General features: G+C 37.9%; 2 protein-coding genes across 11 annotated transcripts in view; one reads left to right on the top strand and one right to left on the bottom strand.

Moving 5' to 3' along the window:
• The window catches only part of Smyd4 (SET and MYND domain containing 4), a 39156-nt gene extending 22127 nt beyond the window's left edge, over positions 1 to 17029 (bottom strand). For 2 of the 10 annotated variants that reach the window (XM_015501004.2, XM_015501003.2), the window contains exons 1-3: positions 16658 to 17028; positions 15541 to 15686; positions 4569 to 4713 (exon numbers count right to left, since the gene is read on the bottom strand). In XM_015501004.2, coding sequence (XP_015356490.1) covers positions 4569 to 4713; positions 15541 to 15674 — 279 coding nt within the window. In that variant the 5' untranslated portion in view covers positions 15675 to 15686; positions 16658 to 17028. Of the gene's footprint in view, positions 1 to 4568; positions 4714 to 14414; positions 14548 to 15540; positions 15687 to 16577 lie in introns of those variants that run through there. The other 8 variants (XM_048793086.1, XM_048793103.1, XM_048793078.1 and 5 more) reach the window with 8 other exon arrangements.
• A 99-nt stretch (positions 17030 to 17128) lies between these two features.
• The window catches only part of Rpa1 (replication protein A1), a 54481-nt gene continuing 54227 nt past the window's right edge, over positions 17129 to 17382 (top strand). The window contains exon 1 of the mRNA XM_015501006.2: positions 17129 to 17284. Coding sequence (XP_015356492.1) covers positions 17252 to 17284 — 33 coding nt within the window. The 5' untranslated portion in view covers positions 17129 to 17251. The remainder of the gene's footprint in view (positions 17285 to 17382) is intronic.

Raw genomic sequence — 17382 nt, 5'->3', positions numbered from 1 at the left:
TGGACTGGAAAAAATTTACAAGTCATATTACAGGCAAAGAGTTAATTTCTTTTTAATTAGTTTTTTGTAGTTGTGTATGGATAGTATGCCTTTTATTTTTATTTTTTTAAGAGAGAGAATTTTTTAATATTTATTTTTCAGTCTTTGGTGGACACAACATCTTTATTTTATTTTACGTGGTGCTGAGGATCGAACCCAGCACCCCGCGAATGGCAGACAAGTGCGTCACCACTTGAGCCACATCCCCAGCCCCAGTATGCCTTTATTTTATTTGTTAATTTTTATGTGGTGCTGAGGATTGAACCCAGTGCCTCATACATGCTAGGCAAGCACTCTGCCACTGAGCTACAGCCCCAGCCCAAGAATTAATTGCTTTATCAAGAGTTTCTACAGATCAATAAGATGACAACCAATCTTTCAATAGGAAAATATGCAAATGATATGGACAGTTCTTTTGGGAAATACAAATGGCTCTAAAACATATGAGGACATGCTCAACCTGATTCATAACAAAATGCAAATTAAAATCATTCTGAGATATCATCTGTCACATATCAGTTTGGCAAAGAAAAATAAATAAATAAATAAAACAGCACGTTGAGTTGGCAAAGGAATGGGATAATAGGCATTCTCATTGAGTTGCTAGTGGCACTGCAGACTGGTCTGATGATTATGGAGGGCAATTTAGCAATATATATCAATACTTTATTACACATTTTATGTATACATACAAAATCTCCATTGACCCAGCAATTCTTCTTCTAGGAAATGATTCTATAAATATGATAGTTTATCTTACAGACATGTATAAAACAAAATATATGAAAAAATTCTCATCATAGAATTGTTTGATAGCAAAAGATAGGAAGCAACATACATACTCATCTACAGACTACTGGTTAAATAAATTATGATACATCCATTTAATGGACTATCATGTAGCCATTAAAAAAGAATGAAGAAGCTCTTTACCTACCGATGTGGGATGATCTTCAAACTTATTGTTAAATACAAAACATATGGTGTCGAACAGTTTATACAGAATGGTATCATTTGTGTAAAATGAGACTGGGAGTGTAGGAGTGAATATTATTTATTTATTTGTGGGGCTGGGGATCAAGCCAAGGGCATTGTGCATACTTGTCATGTGCTTTACCACTGAGCTGTACTTCTGTCCGTGGTTTGTTTGTTTTTTGTACCACAGATTGAACCCAGGTACAAAAACTGAGCCACATCCCCAGACCTTTTTATTTTGAGACAGGGTCTCCCTAAGTTGCCTAAGGCCTTGCTAAATTGCTGAGGCTGGCTTTGAACTTGAGATCCTCCTGCCTCGGCCTCCCAAGTCTCTGAGATTATAGGTGTGTACCACCACCCTTTTTATTTTATTTTTCATTTTGAAACAAGGCCTCAGCCCTTTTTATTTTTCATTTTGAGATAGGGTCTCACTAAGTTGCTTAGGGCCTTGTTAAGTTGCTGAGGCTAGCCTTGAACTTGTAATCCTCTTGCCTCAGCCTCCTGAGTCACTGGGATTACAGGCATGTGCTGCTGGGCCCTGTCCTAACCCTAACCCTATATTTAATTAAAAATCAATTTTGTTTTAAGAGACAGCGTCTCACTATGTTGCCCAGACTGGTCTTGAACACTTGGACTCAAACAATCCTCCTGCCACTGTGATTATTCACTTATATGTGTGAGAAATATGATAGTTACAGTGTTAATTTATGGGGATGGGCAATGAGGTGGCTAGGGTGCAGAAGCAGACTACACTGTATATTCTCGGAACTTTTAAAATCTAACTATGCAAACATATTTACTATTAAAAATAAATAGATATAATAATAAAACCATAATGGCCAGTATTACTTAGGAGATGAAATGAACATTCCATGCTCTATTAGAAGGCATGTCAACTAGTTCTCTCCAAGAGATCAATTCAGCAACAGGTATCAAAGGCCTTAAAAATATATTGCCTTTGATCCTATAGATTTATCCTAAGAAAATAATTAGTGTATACAAATATTTACATAGAAAGGTGCTTAGTGTAGCACTATTTTACCAAACATATGTCAACATTAGATGCTAAATTAAATCCATTTCTTCTCTGTAATGTAACACTAGGCCAGCTGTAAAACATCATGTTCTAGTGGAAAATTTAATAATACAAGAAAATGGACACAATAAATTGTTGAGGGGAAAAAGCAGGTTACCAAACAGTAAGTGCAGCATTACCCCAATTTTGTAAAAGGAAAACATATTTTCAGAGAAAAACCGTCTAGATGGATGGATATAAGCAAAGATGTTAACAGTGTCTATCACTGGTTATGAGATTTTTTTACTCTTTAGACTTCTCTATATTTTCCAAAGTAACATATATTACTTTCACAGACAAAAACAACAAGTATTATTTTTAAAAAGAAAGAAAATAGTAGCTTTCTAGAAAATTGCAGGGCACCATAATTACCCAAACACTAGCTTTAGGAAATAGGAAGCTCATCTCCCTTCATATCCAAAACAACCTTAATCTTTTATTTGACTCAATTTTTTTTTCTGACTTAATTTTTTATTTTATTATTTTTCCTTCAACAATTTTTCAGGTGATCAGATTTTTTTTTTTTTTTGGTGGTGGTTCTGGGAATCAAATTCAGGGTCCATGCACACTAGGTAAGTCTTCTGTTGCTGAGCTACATCCCCAGCCCTCCATGTGATCACATTTATGATGCACATGTATAAAGCTGACAAGATTAATTCTTCTTTTTTTTTTTTTTGTACTGAACTAAGGGTCACTTGATCACTGAGCCACATCCCCAGCCCTATTTTGTATTTTATTTAGAGACAGAATCTCACTGAATTGCTAAGCACCCCTCCATTGCTGAGACTGGCTTTGAACTCATGATCCTCCTGACTCAGTCTCCCAAGACGCTGGGATTACAGGTGTGCGCCACCATGCCTGGCTTTTATTAGTTTTAAATAACTATTAAGCCAGCCTGCACAGTGGCACACGCCTGTAATACCAGAGGCTTGGGAGGCTGAGACAAGATGATCATGAGTTCAAAGCCAGCCTCAGCAACAGCAAGGTGCTTAGCAACTCAGTGAGACCCTGTCTCTAAATAAAATACAAAAACAGGACTGGGGATGTAGCTCAGTGGTTAAGAGCCCCTGGGTTCAATCCCTGGAACCAAAAACAAGCAAACAAACAAAACCTATAAGCCATTTATCATTAAATCATTATTTCTAATGGATTTTACTCCCTCAGCAATCACTAAAGTTAAATACTTTGTTATAACACTACAAAGCAGGGTTTTTATCAGTTGCAGATGCTGTTGTTATAGGTTTGACAGTTTTGGGAAAATTAATTCCAAACTTTGAGTATAGGCCTGTTAAAGATTCAGAATAAGGGTACACCCTTCAAGTCACATTTTGGGGTGGGGGGTGCTGGGGATCAAACCCAGGGTCTCACGTATGCTAGGCAAGCCCTCTATCACTGAACTACACCTCCAGTCCCTTGTACTCTAAGTTGCCCAGGCTGGCCTGGAACTTGTGATTCTCCTAATTTAGCATCCCAAGTAGCTGAGGTTACAGGTGTGTGCCACCATGCCCAGCTTATACTCATTCTTTTAATAAATAAGATCACAGACCTGATGGAAGGGATTGATATGTACTTGCTTTAAGATCATACAAATCTCTTCAAAACTATTGAAAAAGTCTCTCCGGATCTTATTCTAGTTTCTACCATGGAAGCAGGCCAATAATGGTAAGATTGTTACAAGCCATGATTCCTCATAAATCTACTCAGTGATGGTTAATATAATTTAAAATACTTGCAAACGATAAAATGGAGTTCAACTGGGCTGTAGCAAATCAGCTCATTTTCCTTTCAAACTTAATCTAAGTCATTTTGGTTCTGAGCTGACACTGTGGCTACTTAAAATCTAGTTGTTCTCTAAGTCAGGAATATTAAGTAGATGTCTGAAGAAATAAAGGAACAGAAGTTTCTTAGTGAAATTCGGAGCAGGCATGCCAGTAATCCCAGGTACTTGGGAGGCTGAGGCAGGAGGATTGCAAGTTCAAGGCCAGGCTGGGCGACTTAGCAAAATGCTGTCTCAAAAATATTAATAAATAAGGAGCTGGAGTTGTGGCTCAGTGGTAGAGCACTTGCCTGGCATGTATGAGGCACCAGGTTTGATTCTCAGCACCATATATAAATAAATGAGTAAAATAAAGATCTACCAACAACTAAAAAATTCATATTAAAAAAATTAATAAATAAATACAAATACAAATAAAAGGGCCATAGATGTGGCTCAATGATAGAGAACTTGCATAGCATGTGCAAGGCCCTGGGTTCCATGCCCAGTACCACAAAACAAAAGGAAAAAGAGAAAAAAATTCAGGACAGATGAACTACCCTTTGTTTCAGAATACAACCAAAAGCAGAATTCTGTCAATTTACTTTTTTCAAATCCAATGTACGATTTATAGACAAAAATATCTGGCTAGAAATTTAGTAATACTGCTCTATCTTCTGCAGAAATATGCTCTGTTGAATTGCTGGACTGGGAGCATTTTACCTTAGAGTACAGCACTGCAGCTCCTGTATAATCCTTCTCCTGGAATTTATTGTTTCCTTTTTCTCTGTAGAAAAGGGGAGCATTGGGGTCCTTTTCCACCAGGTAGTCTCTAGAAAGTCTTTTTAAAAATATCTCATCCTCAGGTCTTTGTGAAGAAGGAGAGAGAAAGGGGGGGGGGACAACAGAAATTTGTTATTTCAAGGGAAGTTCCAAACCATAACACTTGAAACAAGAATGTGTGCCTGAGAACACTGGAGCATACAAGTCTGTACATGTTATGGAGGAAAACATCTCATGGTATTCTTCTGATTTCTTGAAATAATGCTAATGTTTTATTCTTTATCTCATATTTATTGATTAATGAACCATTCTTTGGATCATATATCATAAAGAAGATTGGATGTGGAGAATAACATAACACATGGCTTCTTTGTACCAAAGAGTATTCTTCACTTAAACTGTGTTGAAAATATTTGTTAATGGCCGAGGAGAGAAAGAGAGACAGAGAGAGAGACAGGATATGAATCATAAAGTACATGTAATGAATTGTTAATATCTGGGGCATCTGGAAAAAGGCTATTATACAGCGATTCTTTGTATGATTTTGGCAAGTCTGATATTATTTCAAACTCTAAAAGTTTTAAAAGTAAGTATACAAGCTGAGTGCCGTGGCACATGCCTGTAATCTCAGGAATCGGGAGGCTGAGGCAGGAAAATTGAGAGTTCAAGGGCAGCCTCAGCAACTTAGACTTAGTGAGATCTTAAGCAACGTAGTAAGATTCTGTCTTTAAAAAAAAAAAAAAAAGAGGGCTGGGGATGTGGCTCAAGTGGTAGCGCGCTCGCCTGTCATGCGTGCGGCCCGGGTTCGATCCTCAGCACCACATACAAACAAAGATGTTGTGTCTGCCAATAACTAACTAAATAAATAAATATTAAAAAAAAAAAAAGAAAGAAAGAAAAAGAAAATGAAAAAACAAAAGTGTTGGGGATGTAGCTCAGTGGTAAAGTGCCTTTGGGTTCAATCCCCAGTGTCCAATACAAAACAGAAACAAAAAAATAAGTATACAAGTACTCTACATAACAGAATTAATAAAGTTGATTTAACATATAAATACACACATACATTAGTAATAGAGAATACATCCTTCTTTCCAATAAAGAGAAACAGTATAGAATAACCTGTACTATGCTCTTTAACTATAATGCCATAGAGTAAAATATGAATAACAAAAGTAGAAACAAAGATGATATGAAAAATAAAAATTCTCTTAAGCAATTCTTGGAAGAATGGGGCAGGGGCTGTAACTTAGTGGCAGATCACTTGCCAAGAATGCATGAGGCAGTGGGTTAAATCCGCAGCAGTATATAAAAATAAACAAATAAAATAAAGGCATTCTGTCCATGTACAACTACAAAAAAAAAAAAAAAAAAACCCTACAGAATGCTTATATATGGCTTTAAAATTTTTGTTTTCAAGAACCAATAATAAAAAATACCTTCTATGGGCTAGAGGTGTAGCTCAATGGTAGAGCACTTGACTAGCATGCAATAGGCTGTGGGTTTAATCCCCAGCACTGCAAAAACAAAACAAACAAACAAAAAAACCTCCTTTTACACTGTGATTTGGTATGCTGCTTCTATGTATGTATATAGTATATTTTAAAAAAATTGTCTTTGCTGTGTATAAGTTAAAAATTGTTACTATTAAATGTGAATTAATATTTAAATATAATAGACAAAATCACAACACAAAAAAAATTAGGAAAGATTTTAGTTAATTCAAAAGGTATGCTTGTGGGCTGGGGTTGTGGCTTAGCAGTAGAATACTCATCTAGCACGTACGAGGCCCTGGGTTCAATCCTCAGCACCACATATAAACAAAATAAAGGTATTGTGTCCACCTACAACTAAAAAAATAATAATAAAAAAAGGTATGCTTGATTGCCTGTCCTAAATTTACTCCAGTTCAGAACATATGGGGATAATATTCCCATGTATATCTTCATAGAGCATATCCTTTTTTTGATACTGTGGATTGAACCCAGGAGCACTCTACCACTGAGTCACAACCCCAGTACCTTTAATTTTTTATTTTGAGACAGTGTCTTGCTAAATTGCCCAGGCTGGACTCAAATATGCAATCTTCCTGCCTCAGTCTCCAGAGTTGCTGGAATTACAGGCAGGAGCCACCATACCTAGCTCACTATAGAATCTATTCTTATTTGTTTTTGTTTTAAGTTAGGTTAAACCTGAAAATCCTAGTTCCGATGAAATGGTTGTGGTAAACAGCAAGAATAGCAAAACTGTTTTTGCATAACATAGATATTTTTTGAATTTTAGATCAAAATAATTACAAACTCATGTTTTATAATTATTCTTTGGTATAATTAAAAACTAAGCTGCAATAATTCATTCTTTTCTTCAGGTACCAAGTTTAACTCAAGTCCTTGCCTATTTTTTAACTGGATTTTCTGTTGTTGAGTTGTAGGAGTATTTATGTATTTTTATGTATTCTGGATCCCTTATCAGATAAGTGATCTGCAAGTATTTTTCTCCCATTTTGTGTGTCTTTTTACTCTCTTGATAATCCTTTGATGCACAAAAAATAAATTTTGATGAAGTCTACTTTATTTTTTTCTCTTGTAGCTTGTTTTTGGTATCATGTCCAAGGAATCATTGCCAAGTCCAATATCATGAAGATTTTTTTTCTCATGTTTTCTTTTAAGAGTTTTACTGTTTTAGCACTTAAATTTTCTTTATTCAATTTGAATTTATGTGTGTGTGTGTAGACATAGTGTAAAATAAAGGTCCAGTTTCATCCTTTTACATGTGGATTCATACAGATGAACCAAGTACCTTATTCCCCCAGTCTTGACTTCTTTCTCTGGAGCCCTACAGAAGCAATCTCTTATGGAATCAGTTGGCAAAGCAGAAAATTTCAGTCCCAGTCATAGAGTACAGAAGTACTCAATCAGAAGTTTGAGATTGGAAATAGTAGTTTAATAACTGGCACACATCCAGGTAAACATATTGTTTTCCTCTGAACCATTTGAAAGTAAGTATAGCCATTATTGAATTTCACCTCTAAATATTTGCAGGCCTCTGCTAAGATAAAGGATATTCTGTTATATAAATACAATATCATTATCACTAAAAAAAAATTAACACAAATTCAAATATCATCTAAATTTACATTTTCCCTATTATTCTTTTCTTTTTTTTGGGGGGGGGGTACTGGGGATTGAACCCACTAAACTGCATCCCCAGGTCTTTTTTTTTTTAAAAATATTTTTGTAGTTGTAGATGGACAGCAGGCCTTTATTTTAATGTTTATTTTTATACGGTGCTAATGATGGAACCCAGTGCCTCATTCATGCAAGGCAAGCATTCACCAACTGAGCTACAGCCCCAGCCCCCGCCAGTCCTTTTATTTTTTATTTTGAGACAGGGTCTGGCTAAGTTGCTGAGGGCCTCACTTACTTGCTGAGGCTGGCTTTGAACTTGCAATCCTCTTGTCTCAGCATCCTGGGTTGCTGGGATTATAGGCGTATGCCACTGTGCCTGCTTCCCTATTATTCTTAAAATGTCCTTTATATCTTTTTTTCATGTCAACCCTATCCAGGATTAAGGTTGTATTGAAGCATTGAATTTTTTTTTTTTTTTTTTAGTGGTACTTGGATTGAATTCAGGCGTGCTCTACCACTGAGCCACATCTCCCCCACCCCCTTTTATTTTGAGACAGGGTCTTGTTAAATTGCTGAGGTTGGTCTTGAACTTGTGATCCTCCAGCATCAGTTTCCTGAGTTGCTAGGATTTTAAGTGTGTGCCACAGTGTCTGGCCAATTCTTTTTAATCAGTAACATTTTTGAAGACTCAAGACCAGGAATATGTTCCACATTCTGGTTTAGTCTCATTATTTCCTCATGATTAGAATCAGATTCAATACTTTTTTGTTAAGAATATTATTATACAAGCTAGGTGCAGTGATGCAGGCCTGTAATACCTGTTTAGCAAGACCTTGTCTCAAAATTACAAAAAAAAAAAAAAGGCCAGGTGATGTGGCTCTCACCCATAATCTCAGCAGCTCAGGAGAATCACAAGTTCAAAGTCAGGCTTAGCAACTTAATTTTTTATTCATTTATTTTTACTAAAAATAAAAAAGGGGGCTGGGGATGTGGCTCAAGCGGTAGCACGCTCGCCTGGCATGTGTGCGTCCCGGGTTCAATCCTCAGCACCACATACAAACAAAGATGTTGTGTCCGCCGAAAACTAAAAAATAAATATTAAAAAATTCTCTCTCTCTCTCTCTCTTTAAAAATAAAAAATAAAAATAAAAAATAAAAATAAAAAAGGGCTGGGGTATAACTTAGTGATAGAGCATCCTGTGTTCAATCCCCACACAAAAGAATATAGGGCACCTGGCATGGTGGTACAGACCTGTAAACCCAGTGGCTCAGGAGGCTGAGGCAGGAGGATTGAGAGTTCAAAGCCAGCCTTAGCAAAAGTGAAGCGCTAAGCAACTCAGTGAGACCCTATCTCTAAAAAAAAAAAAAATACAAAATAGGGCTGGGGATGTGGCTCAGTGATGAAGTGCCCTTGAGTTCAATCCCTGGTACTGCACCCCATAAAAAAAGAAGAAGAATATAGGGCAACTTCCTTAAACTGAATGGTATTCCTTAAATGGTATATACCACAAATCAATGGTAATTATCCTAAATGGCTATAACTATTCAACATTGTACTAAAGGTTGAACTAAAGCTATGAAATTAAAAAGTAAAATAAGAGGTACAAATATTGAAAATGAGGATAACTATTTACAAATATAGTTACTCAACCTAAATATTCCAAGTGGATTAGAATAATAATGATGAAGTAACATGAAAGTACAGTTGGGTGGCCAGCTCTAAGATAATAAAGAATTTCTTTTATTTACATTTCAAATCACCAATTAGAGAATGTTATGGGAGGGGGAAGGATTACCTTACAACAAAGTAAGAATAAATCTAACAGGAAATGTGCAAGACCTATATAAAGAAAACTATAAAACTTTACTTAAGCACATAAAAGAAAACCTAAATAAATGGCAAGACAACTCTTTACTTGGATGAAGAAATTTAATATTGTAAACATGTCAGGTCTCCCTAAATGAATCTATAAATTCAACACAATCCCAATCAAAAACCCAATGACATTTTTTATGGAATTTGACAAACCAATTCTAAAGTTCACATGGGGGAAATGCATATACCATAGTCAAGATATTCTTAGAAAAGCACAATGACTATGTATATATGTGGGGAAACTTGGCTTAACAGATAGCTAAGTCACATTTATACTACAAAGTTCCCTGCTTTTTAGTGGCTCTTCCTCCTACCTCTGGCAAATCTCAGTGGACAAATCATTCCTTGGGTTGAAGTAGGATTGACCTCAACATCACAATAGGGTCTGGAAATTGGAGGGAACCACACATCTGTATTTGAAGGAATGTGAATGTTATTGCATATGATCAGTTAGGTTACTCTGAGCTCAACTCAGAACTTTTGCTGAAATATGCCAGAAAGATGGCCTCTTTCCTTGGAGCTATTTAGCAATCAGGGTGTGTCCAAGGCTGCAAATAGTTACAGCATCCACCAGATGCAGAGTCTGAGATGAAAAAATATGGAGTCTGATGAAATCCTCTGAGCCTCTGGATAACAACCCAGTCTGAAAATAGATCTGCTTTTGCACATCCTAGTTTCATAGCTATCAGTTTCATAATTTGAGCTGAGTTTCGGTTACTTGAAACTGAACAGAGTCCTGAAATGATACTGTAAAGTCATGGTAATTAAAACCCTTTGGTTATGGTAAGTAGAAATATAATAATGATTCAATAAGTACGGCATTTTGAAGCATTGGGGAAAGGTTGGACCATTCAATAAATGCTGTGATAAAACTGTTTATGGGGGGGGTTAGAATACTCCTTCACGTCATACAGATATGTACATGAATCATAATTTCATATTGTATACCTTAAATATATAATAACTTTTATTTTTCAATTATATCTCTACAAAGCTGCAGATGGATTACAGAGTTAAAAGAAAGCATAGGGGTGGGCTGAGGTTGTAGCTCAGAGGTACAGCACTTGCCTTGCAAGCATGAGGCATTGGGTTTGATCCTCAGCACCACCTAAAAATAAATAAACAAAGATAAAGATATTGTGTCCATCTACAACTAACTAACTAACTAAATAAATAAATAAAGCATAGGGGCTGGGGTTGTGGCTCAGTGGTAGAGCGCTTGCCTAGCACTTGTGAGGCACTGTCCATGTACAACTAAAAAAAAAAATTTTTTTTAAAGTAAAGCATAAACTGCTTGTAGTGGTGCATGCCTATAATCCCAGTGACTCAGGAGGCTGAGGCAGGAGGATCACAAGTTTGAGGCCAGCTGGGCAACTTGCAGCCCCCCACCCCCGCCCTCTCTCAAAAAAAACAAAGAAAAGAAAGGGATGAGCACCCCTAGGTTCCATCCCAAGTATGGCCAAAAAAAAAAAAAAAAAGGCATAAAACTATCAAAAAAATTAGGAGAAATCCAGTAGCTTTGTAATTCTGGGGAAAAGTAGACCACCCTAACTAAGCAAGACACATAACATAAAAGTTATAAAGGGGGCTGGGGTTGTGACTCAGCAGTAGAGTGCTCGCCTCTCGCGTGCGAGACCCCGGGTTTGATCCTCAGCACCACATACAAAAATAAGCAAGTGAAATAAAGGTGTTGTGTCCAACTACAACTAAAAAAAAAAATGTTATAAAAAAAGCCAGCTATAAACGCTAAAACAAATACACATAATTTATATACTGTCATCCCTTGTTTCCCGAGGGGCATTGGTTCCAGCGCCCCTGCAGATAATAAAATCTGCAGGTGCTAAAGTATCTTATATCAAATGATGTAGTATTTGCATATAACTATGCACATCATTCCTTATGCTTTAAATCATCTCTAGATTACTTACAATATCTAACAGCATAAAAGCTCTATAAATAGCTGTTACGCTATATGCTTTAGGGAACTATGATAAGAAAAAAGAATTCTGTACATCTTAGGACTGATAAACACCATAGGCCTAATTACATATTACATGAGCAAGATGCCCAGACACGCAGCAAACAATGCTCAAACACTGAGTGCTGGAGAGAGATTGAGATTTGATTTTGTGAAATGGCAGGAAGCTACTGCAGGGTTTGCCATACATCATGTCATTTGTGTGGATTAAGTATAGTTTTTGGCGCAATTCAAATTTTGCTTTTTGAGACTTTCTGGGGATCCCCCCAAATGTTTCCCATCCAAGTTTTGGTGAATCCATGGATACAGGACCCATGGATATGGAGGGCTGACTGTATGGTGAGACACAATAAAAAGGGCTAAAAGATAAAACAGACTAGGAGGAAAATTAACAACAAATATAGCAAATAATCATATAGCCAGATTTATGAAGATCTATACATTTATAAGAGAAAGATGACCTATTGAAAATATGGGCAAAGAACACAAATAACCAATTCATAGAAGAAATACAAATGGGTTATGTCAGAAAAATAGCATTATTTCACTAATAATCAGAAGTGTTCAAATTAAAATGAGTATTTTTCAGTTCTAGAAGTACATCTGAATCTTTTTTAAAGAATTTTTTTTTAATATTTATTTTTCAATTCTCGGCGGACACAACATCTTTGTTGGTATGTGGTGCTAAGGACCGAACCCGGGCCGCATGCATGCCAGGCGAGCACGCTACCGCTCGAGCCACATCCCCAGCCCTGAATCTTTTATTGTTGTTTTGAGATGAGGATCTAACTATGTTGCCCAGGCTGGCCTTGAACTCTTTGAGTTCCAGTGATCCTCCTGAGTAGTTGGGATTGGAGGTGTGTGCCACATTGTCTGGCTTGTTGTTCTTTTTATGGATTCCAATATTTCATTGAATTCCATCTTTTTTTGTCTACTTTGTCCATTTTTTCCTCTATTTTCTTTTTAAAATTTTTTTTAGTTGTAGATGGACACAATATCTCAGCCTTCTATTTTCTTAAATATATTAATTATAGTTATTTTAAATTCCTGCTTACAAACTCCTATATGTGGACATGAGTTGGTCTGTTTCTAATATTTATTTATTTTTCTTCTGATTAATTATTGGTCACTTTTGTGTACATTTGCACATATAGAGTATTTTGTTTTGTTTTTTGGGATACTGGAGACTGAACCCAGAGGTGCTCTACCACTAAGCTATCTATCCCCCAGTTCTTTTTATTTTTTGAGATAGAGTCTTTTGGCTTCCGTTTCCTCCAGGACAGTTCCTCTGCTAGGGTCCAGCCTGATCCTTGGCCTGAAATTATCCCAAGAAAGAAAATGCTAAAAAATGATCACCTAGGAAGAAGTTGTCCCTCTCTGAAATTTTAGTCCCTCTAGCTCTTGTTGCTATCTTATATCTTTAAAAACATTTATTAAATAAAAGATTTATAATTGCATTGAGAGTGTTGCCTTCTGTGATCTATCATATCCTATCCAGAAGCAAAAGTACATATGCCAAAGAAACATAGCATTCACAGTACTACAATAGACAAGATTTGAGAATAATGTGGGATGTGAGGGAAAGGGAAAGATTAGACATGACTCCTAGGTTTCTGGACAGATATAGTGCAATTCATTAAGAGATTACATAAGATGATATGACATAGCATGGGGGAAGATCATGAGTTCAGTGTTTAATATGGAATGGCTCTTAGGTTTCTTGTTGAATATAATGAATAAAAACAAGCTAATGCAATTCACTAAGATAGGAATCACTGAAAGGGAATATAATTTTGAGGGTGGGATCCTGAGTTTGGTTTTGAATACATTGGATTTTAAGTATCTTTTTTTTGGGGGGGGTACTTGTAATTGAACTCAGGGGCACTTGACCACTGAGCCACATCCCCAGTCCTATTTTGTATTTTATTTAGAAATAGGTTCTCACTGAGTTGCTTGGTGTCTTGCTTTTGCTGAGGCTGGCTTTGAACTTGTGATCCTCCTGTCTCAGCCTCCCAAGCCACTGGGATTACAGGCATGCGGCACCGTACCCAGCTGGATTTTAAGTATCTTTGAGACTTTCAAGTAGTCAGCTGGATTCAGATATCTGAGTCTCAGAACAGAGGTAAGGGTTTGAGATAATGATTTTAAAGGTGATCAGTATATAGGAGATAACTGAAGTCATAGGTGTGAATGTGACCACCTCAGTTGAGAATACAGTAAACAGGAAAGAAAACCCATGCTGGAGTCTTAAGGAATTCAATATTAAACAGGAAATCTCTTCTTTAATTTATATTGCTGTCAATTCTCATTGATTATTACATTTTGCTGTGAATAAACTGTATTGGGACAGCTATCTATTTTCCAAAGTTTTACCAGCAGTTTTCTATTTTTGGAAATTCTGCAAAGGAAATCCACAGATCCTGTAGAGCTTTAGATATTATTTTTCAAACTATAGGTCATGACTCAGTGGGTCATGAAATTAATTTAGTGGGTCCTGATTAGCATTTTTAAAATGAGATAAGTAGAAGGGAAAATATCAAAGTGTATCATATGCAATAAGTATCTATACCTTCTTGCTTGGTGAACTTATCCAGATTCACAGCTCTTAAAGCCATGTTCAACATTAATATTTTTGTGTGTGTGTGTGTGTGTGTGTGTGTATACACTGAAGACAGGGCATTCACTAAGCCTCATCCCCAGCCCTTTTTTTTTTTTTTTTTTTAATATTTTTAGAGACATAGTCTCACTGAGTTGTTTAGGGCCTTGCTAAGTTGCTAAGGCTAGCTTTGAACTCGTGCTCCTCCTACCTCAGCTTCCTGAGCTGCTGGGATTAAAGGCGTGCACCAGCGTACTTGGCTCAACTTTCATATTTGTATCTCTACCCCAGGCCTCTCTCCTAAACTCCACACTCATTTAGATATCACCAATTGCAAATGTAATCTGTAAAACGAGCAAACAAAACAAAACAAAACATTCTTAGCTGAGGGAGTCTACTAGATATCTAAAACTCCAATATCAAGCCCTCGTCTTCCTTTCTGAAACAGCCACCTCTGTAGCTTTCCCTAGTGATGACAATGTCATTCTTCTACTTCCAGAGAGTTGCTTTTTACATTCTCTAACACACTACATGCCACATGTCAGGAAAGCTATTAAATCTATACCTCAGAATCCAGTTGCTTCTCCCCTTCCCGACAACTGCCACACTGGCCCAAGTTATCATCATCTTGTCTCTCACCTGGGTTAATACAACTGCCCTCCAGTCCTCTCTGCTCCCACCCTTGCTACTCTCCTGTCTATCCTCAACACAGCAGTCAGAGTATTCCTTTAAAACAATGGTCAGCAAACTTTTTTGGTATAGGCCAGAGAGTAAATATTTAGGCTTTGTGAGCCAAGAGACAAAACCAAAGCTCTTACAAAGGTACTTACATAACAAAAATTAATTTCCCAAACCTTTTTATTGACAAAATTCAAAATATAATTATAATAGATAACAATTTTTTATAATTCAGGTCTACTATTGCGAAAACTGAAATTCTTTTTTTTTTTTTTTTTTTAAATGGGCACCATTTTGCTTAGTGTACAAAGCCTGTGTTCCTTATCATCAAATCAATTGCAACTGTTTATCTGTAAAAACCATTACTAGTTGTGGGCTACACAAAACAGGAAGTGGGATGGATTTACCTTTTGGGCTGTAGTTTTGCTAATCTCTGTTTTAAAATATAATCAGATCATGTTACTCTTCTCCCAAAACTCACATCAATTAGTTTTCTATGTTCAATAAATTATCACATAGCAAGATCTGCTAAATTCCCTAAAATACATAAATCTGAAGTTATTTAACCTTTCCATCAAAGAATATTACTTCACAGCAAATGACAAAAGAGAACATTTCTCAGATTGAAACTTTCCTGGTTAAAGCTTCCATTCACTTACTGAAGAAGCGAAGAGGAGTGAAGAAAGATATCACTCAAAGTCTTTGCTTTGGAAATGGTGACCTGAACAGACTTCGGGAGTAAAGTCCACTTCTGAAATAGGTATGATTTCCATTCATCCACAGGCAGATCCATTCTATTTCAGGTCTGTAAAGTGAGTAAGAAATGAAGAATTCAGATTTCTACAAATGCATAATTCTAGAAAATCAAGATTTCATCCAAGCAAATGTAAAGCAACAAAATCGATCCTTATGGTCTTCTATTGTAATTGTTCATATGCTGAAGAAGGATCAATATTTTGTCATGCCAATCCACTCAACAAACTCAGTCAGAAACATTTATCAAAAGCCTACTTTGTTCCAGGAATTATGGTAGGTAGTGGTTATACAAAGACAATCAGATTACAGTAGATAGCTACCATCCCAGTCCTTCTTTATTTCCATCTTCCCTAGTTGCCCAAGTCACTCCAGATTTTATTTTCCACTCACACTAGCAACTATTAAGTTAAATATTTCTCTCCATAAATCAGTTTTCTGCTTCAATCTCCAGATCATTCTTTCCATCAAAGCTCTCACCATCGTGTGTGTGTATGTGTGTCTGTCTGTCTCTGGCTAAATTGCCCAGGTTGGCTTTGAATCTGTGATCCTCCTGCCTCAGCCTCCTGAGTAACTGGGATCACAGGCCTATGCCACTCACAGCTCATTGGAGGATTCTTTCCAGAGTGTTATAACAGCCTCCATCCCCTCAATCCCATCCTTCCTTCCCTTTCAAATCTACTCCGCACATTGGGAGAGACCTCAGTCCTCTGTCAATTCATTCCTCCTAGCATACAGGGAAACCCACTACAAATTCGTCATTATTTGATCTTTGGCTTACTTTCTAATTCTCCTCTTCCTCGGTATCCTACCATACTGAGCTACTCATTGTTATTCCCAGGCTTGCCAGGTAATTTCCTCTCTCCAATGTTTTTGCATAGGCCATTTGTTCTTCCAGAATCCACAGTCATTTGGAGTCCACCTGGCAAATACCCACACTTACTGGATTCGGTTCAAATGGCACCTCGTCTGGGTTGCCTTCCTGATTTTCCACCTGTGATGCATCGCACTGGGGGCCCATACCTTGTCTACCTTGAGTGTGGGCTCCTCTGGGTAGAAATTCCCCAAACAGACTGTGCTCACATCTGAGGCTTCTTTACCTTCAGGGATCCCACGGTGCCAAGCTCTGGGCCTGGCACGGGCGGGAGGCCTGCAGTGGGTTGCCGAAAGAACCAGGTCACTGCTTTGACTATATTTAGAACCGTTATCAGAAAACAACTCTATTCTCTGGGCTACCCTGCGGCCCATCCGCCAAAGGCCTTGGCGGGTACGCTTCCGAAACCCCGCTGCGAAAGGACCTTGAAGAGGGCGCCAGCGCCTTCAGGGGCTCCCGCCAATCACTGCGCGCGCAATTTGGATCTATGCCTCACCCCCAGAACCCGCCATCCCGCCACCTGGCCTCGGACCCAACCACGGGCGAATCACGTGGACCGCCCATCGAGCCTCGACCAATGCGGTGGCTGCTCGGCGCCTAGGCCCGCCCCAGCGTCGCGCACACGTCGGGGGCGGGAGTGGCGCGCACAGTTTCTCCGGCCAATCGCTGCACAGCCCGCGGGACCCCGGTAGTGAAGTTGGGGAGCCGAGGAGCGCGAGCGCGGGAGTTAGAGCCCTGGAACCATGGTCGGACCGTTGAGCGAGGGGGCCATTGCGGTGAGAAGACATCTGGAAACCGAGCCGGTGGCTTCGGGAGGCTGTAGGCCCGGAACTGTGGGGAGCGGAGCGGGAGGGAGCCGCAGGCTATGGGGAAG

Source organism: Marmota marmota, unplaced genomic scaffold (assembly GCF_001458135.2).
Source record: "Marmota marmota marmota unplaced genomic scaffold, marMar, whole genome shotgun sequence".
In the NCBI taxonomy this organism is placed as follows: Eukaryota; Metazoa; Chordata; class Mammalia; order Rodentia; family Sciuridae; genus Marmota; species Marmota marmota.
This window is presented reverse-complemented; position numbering and strand designations above follow the sequence as displayed.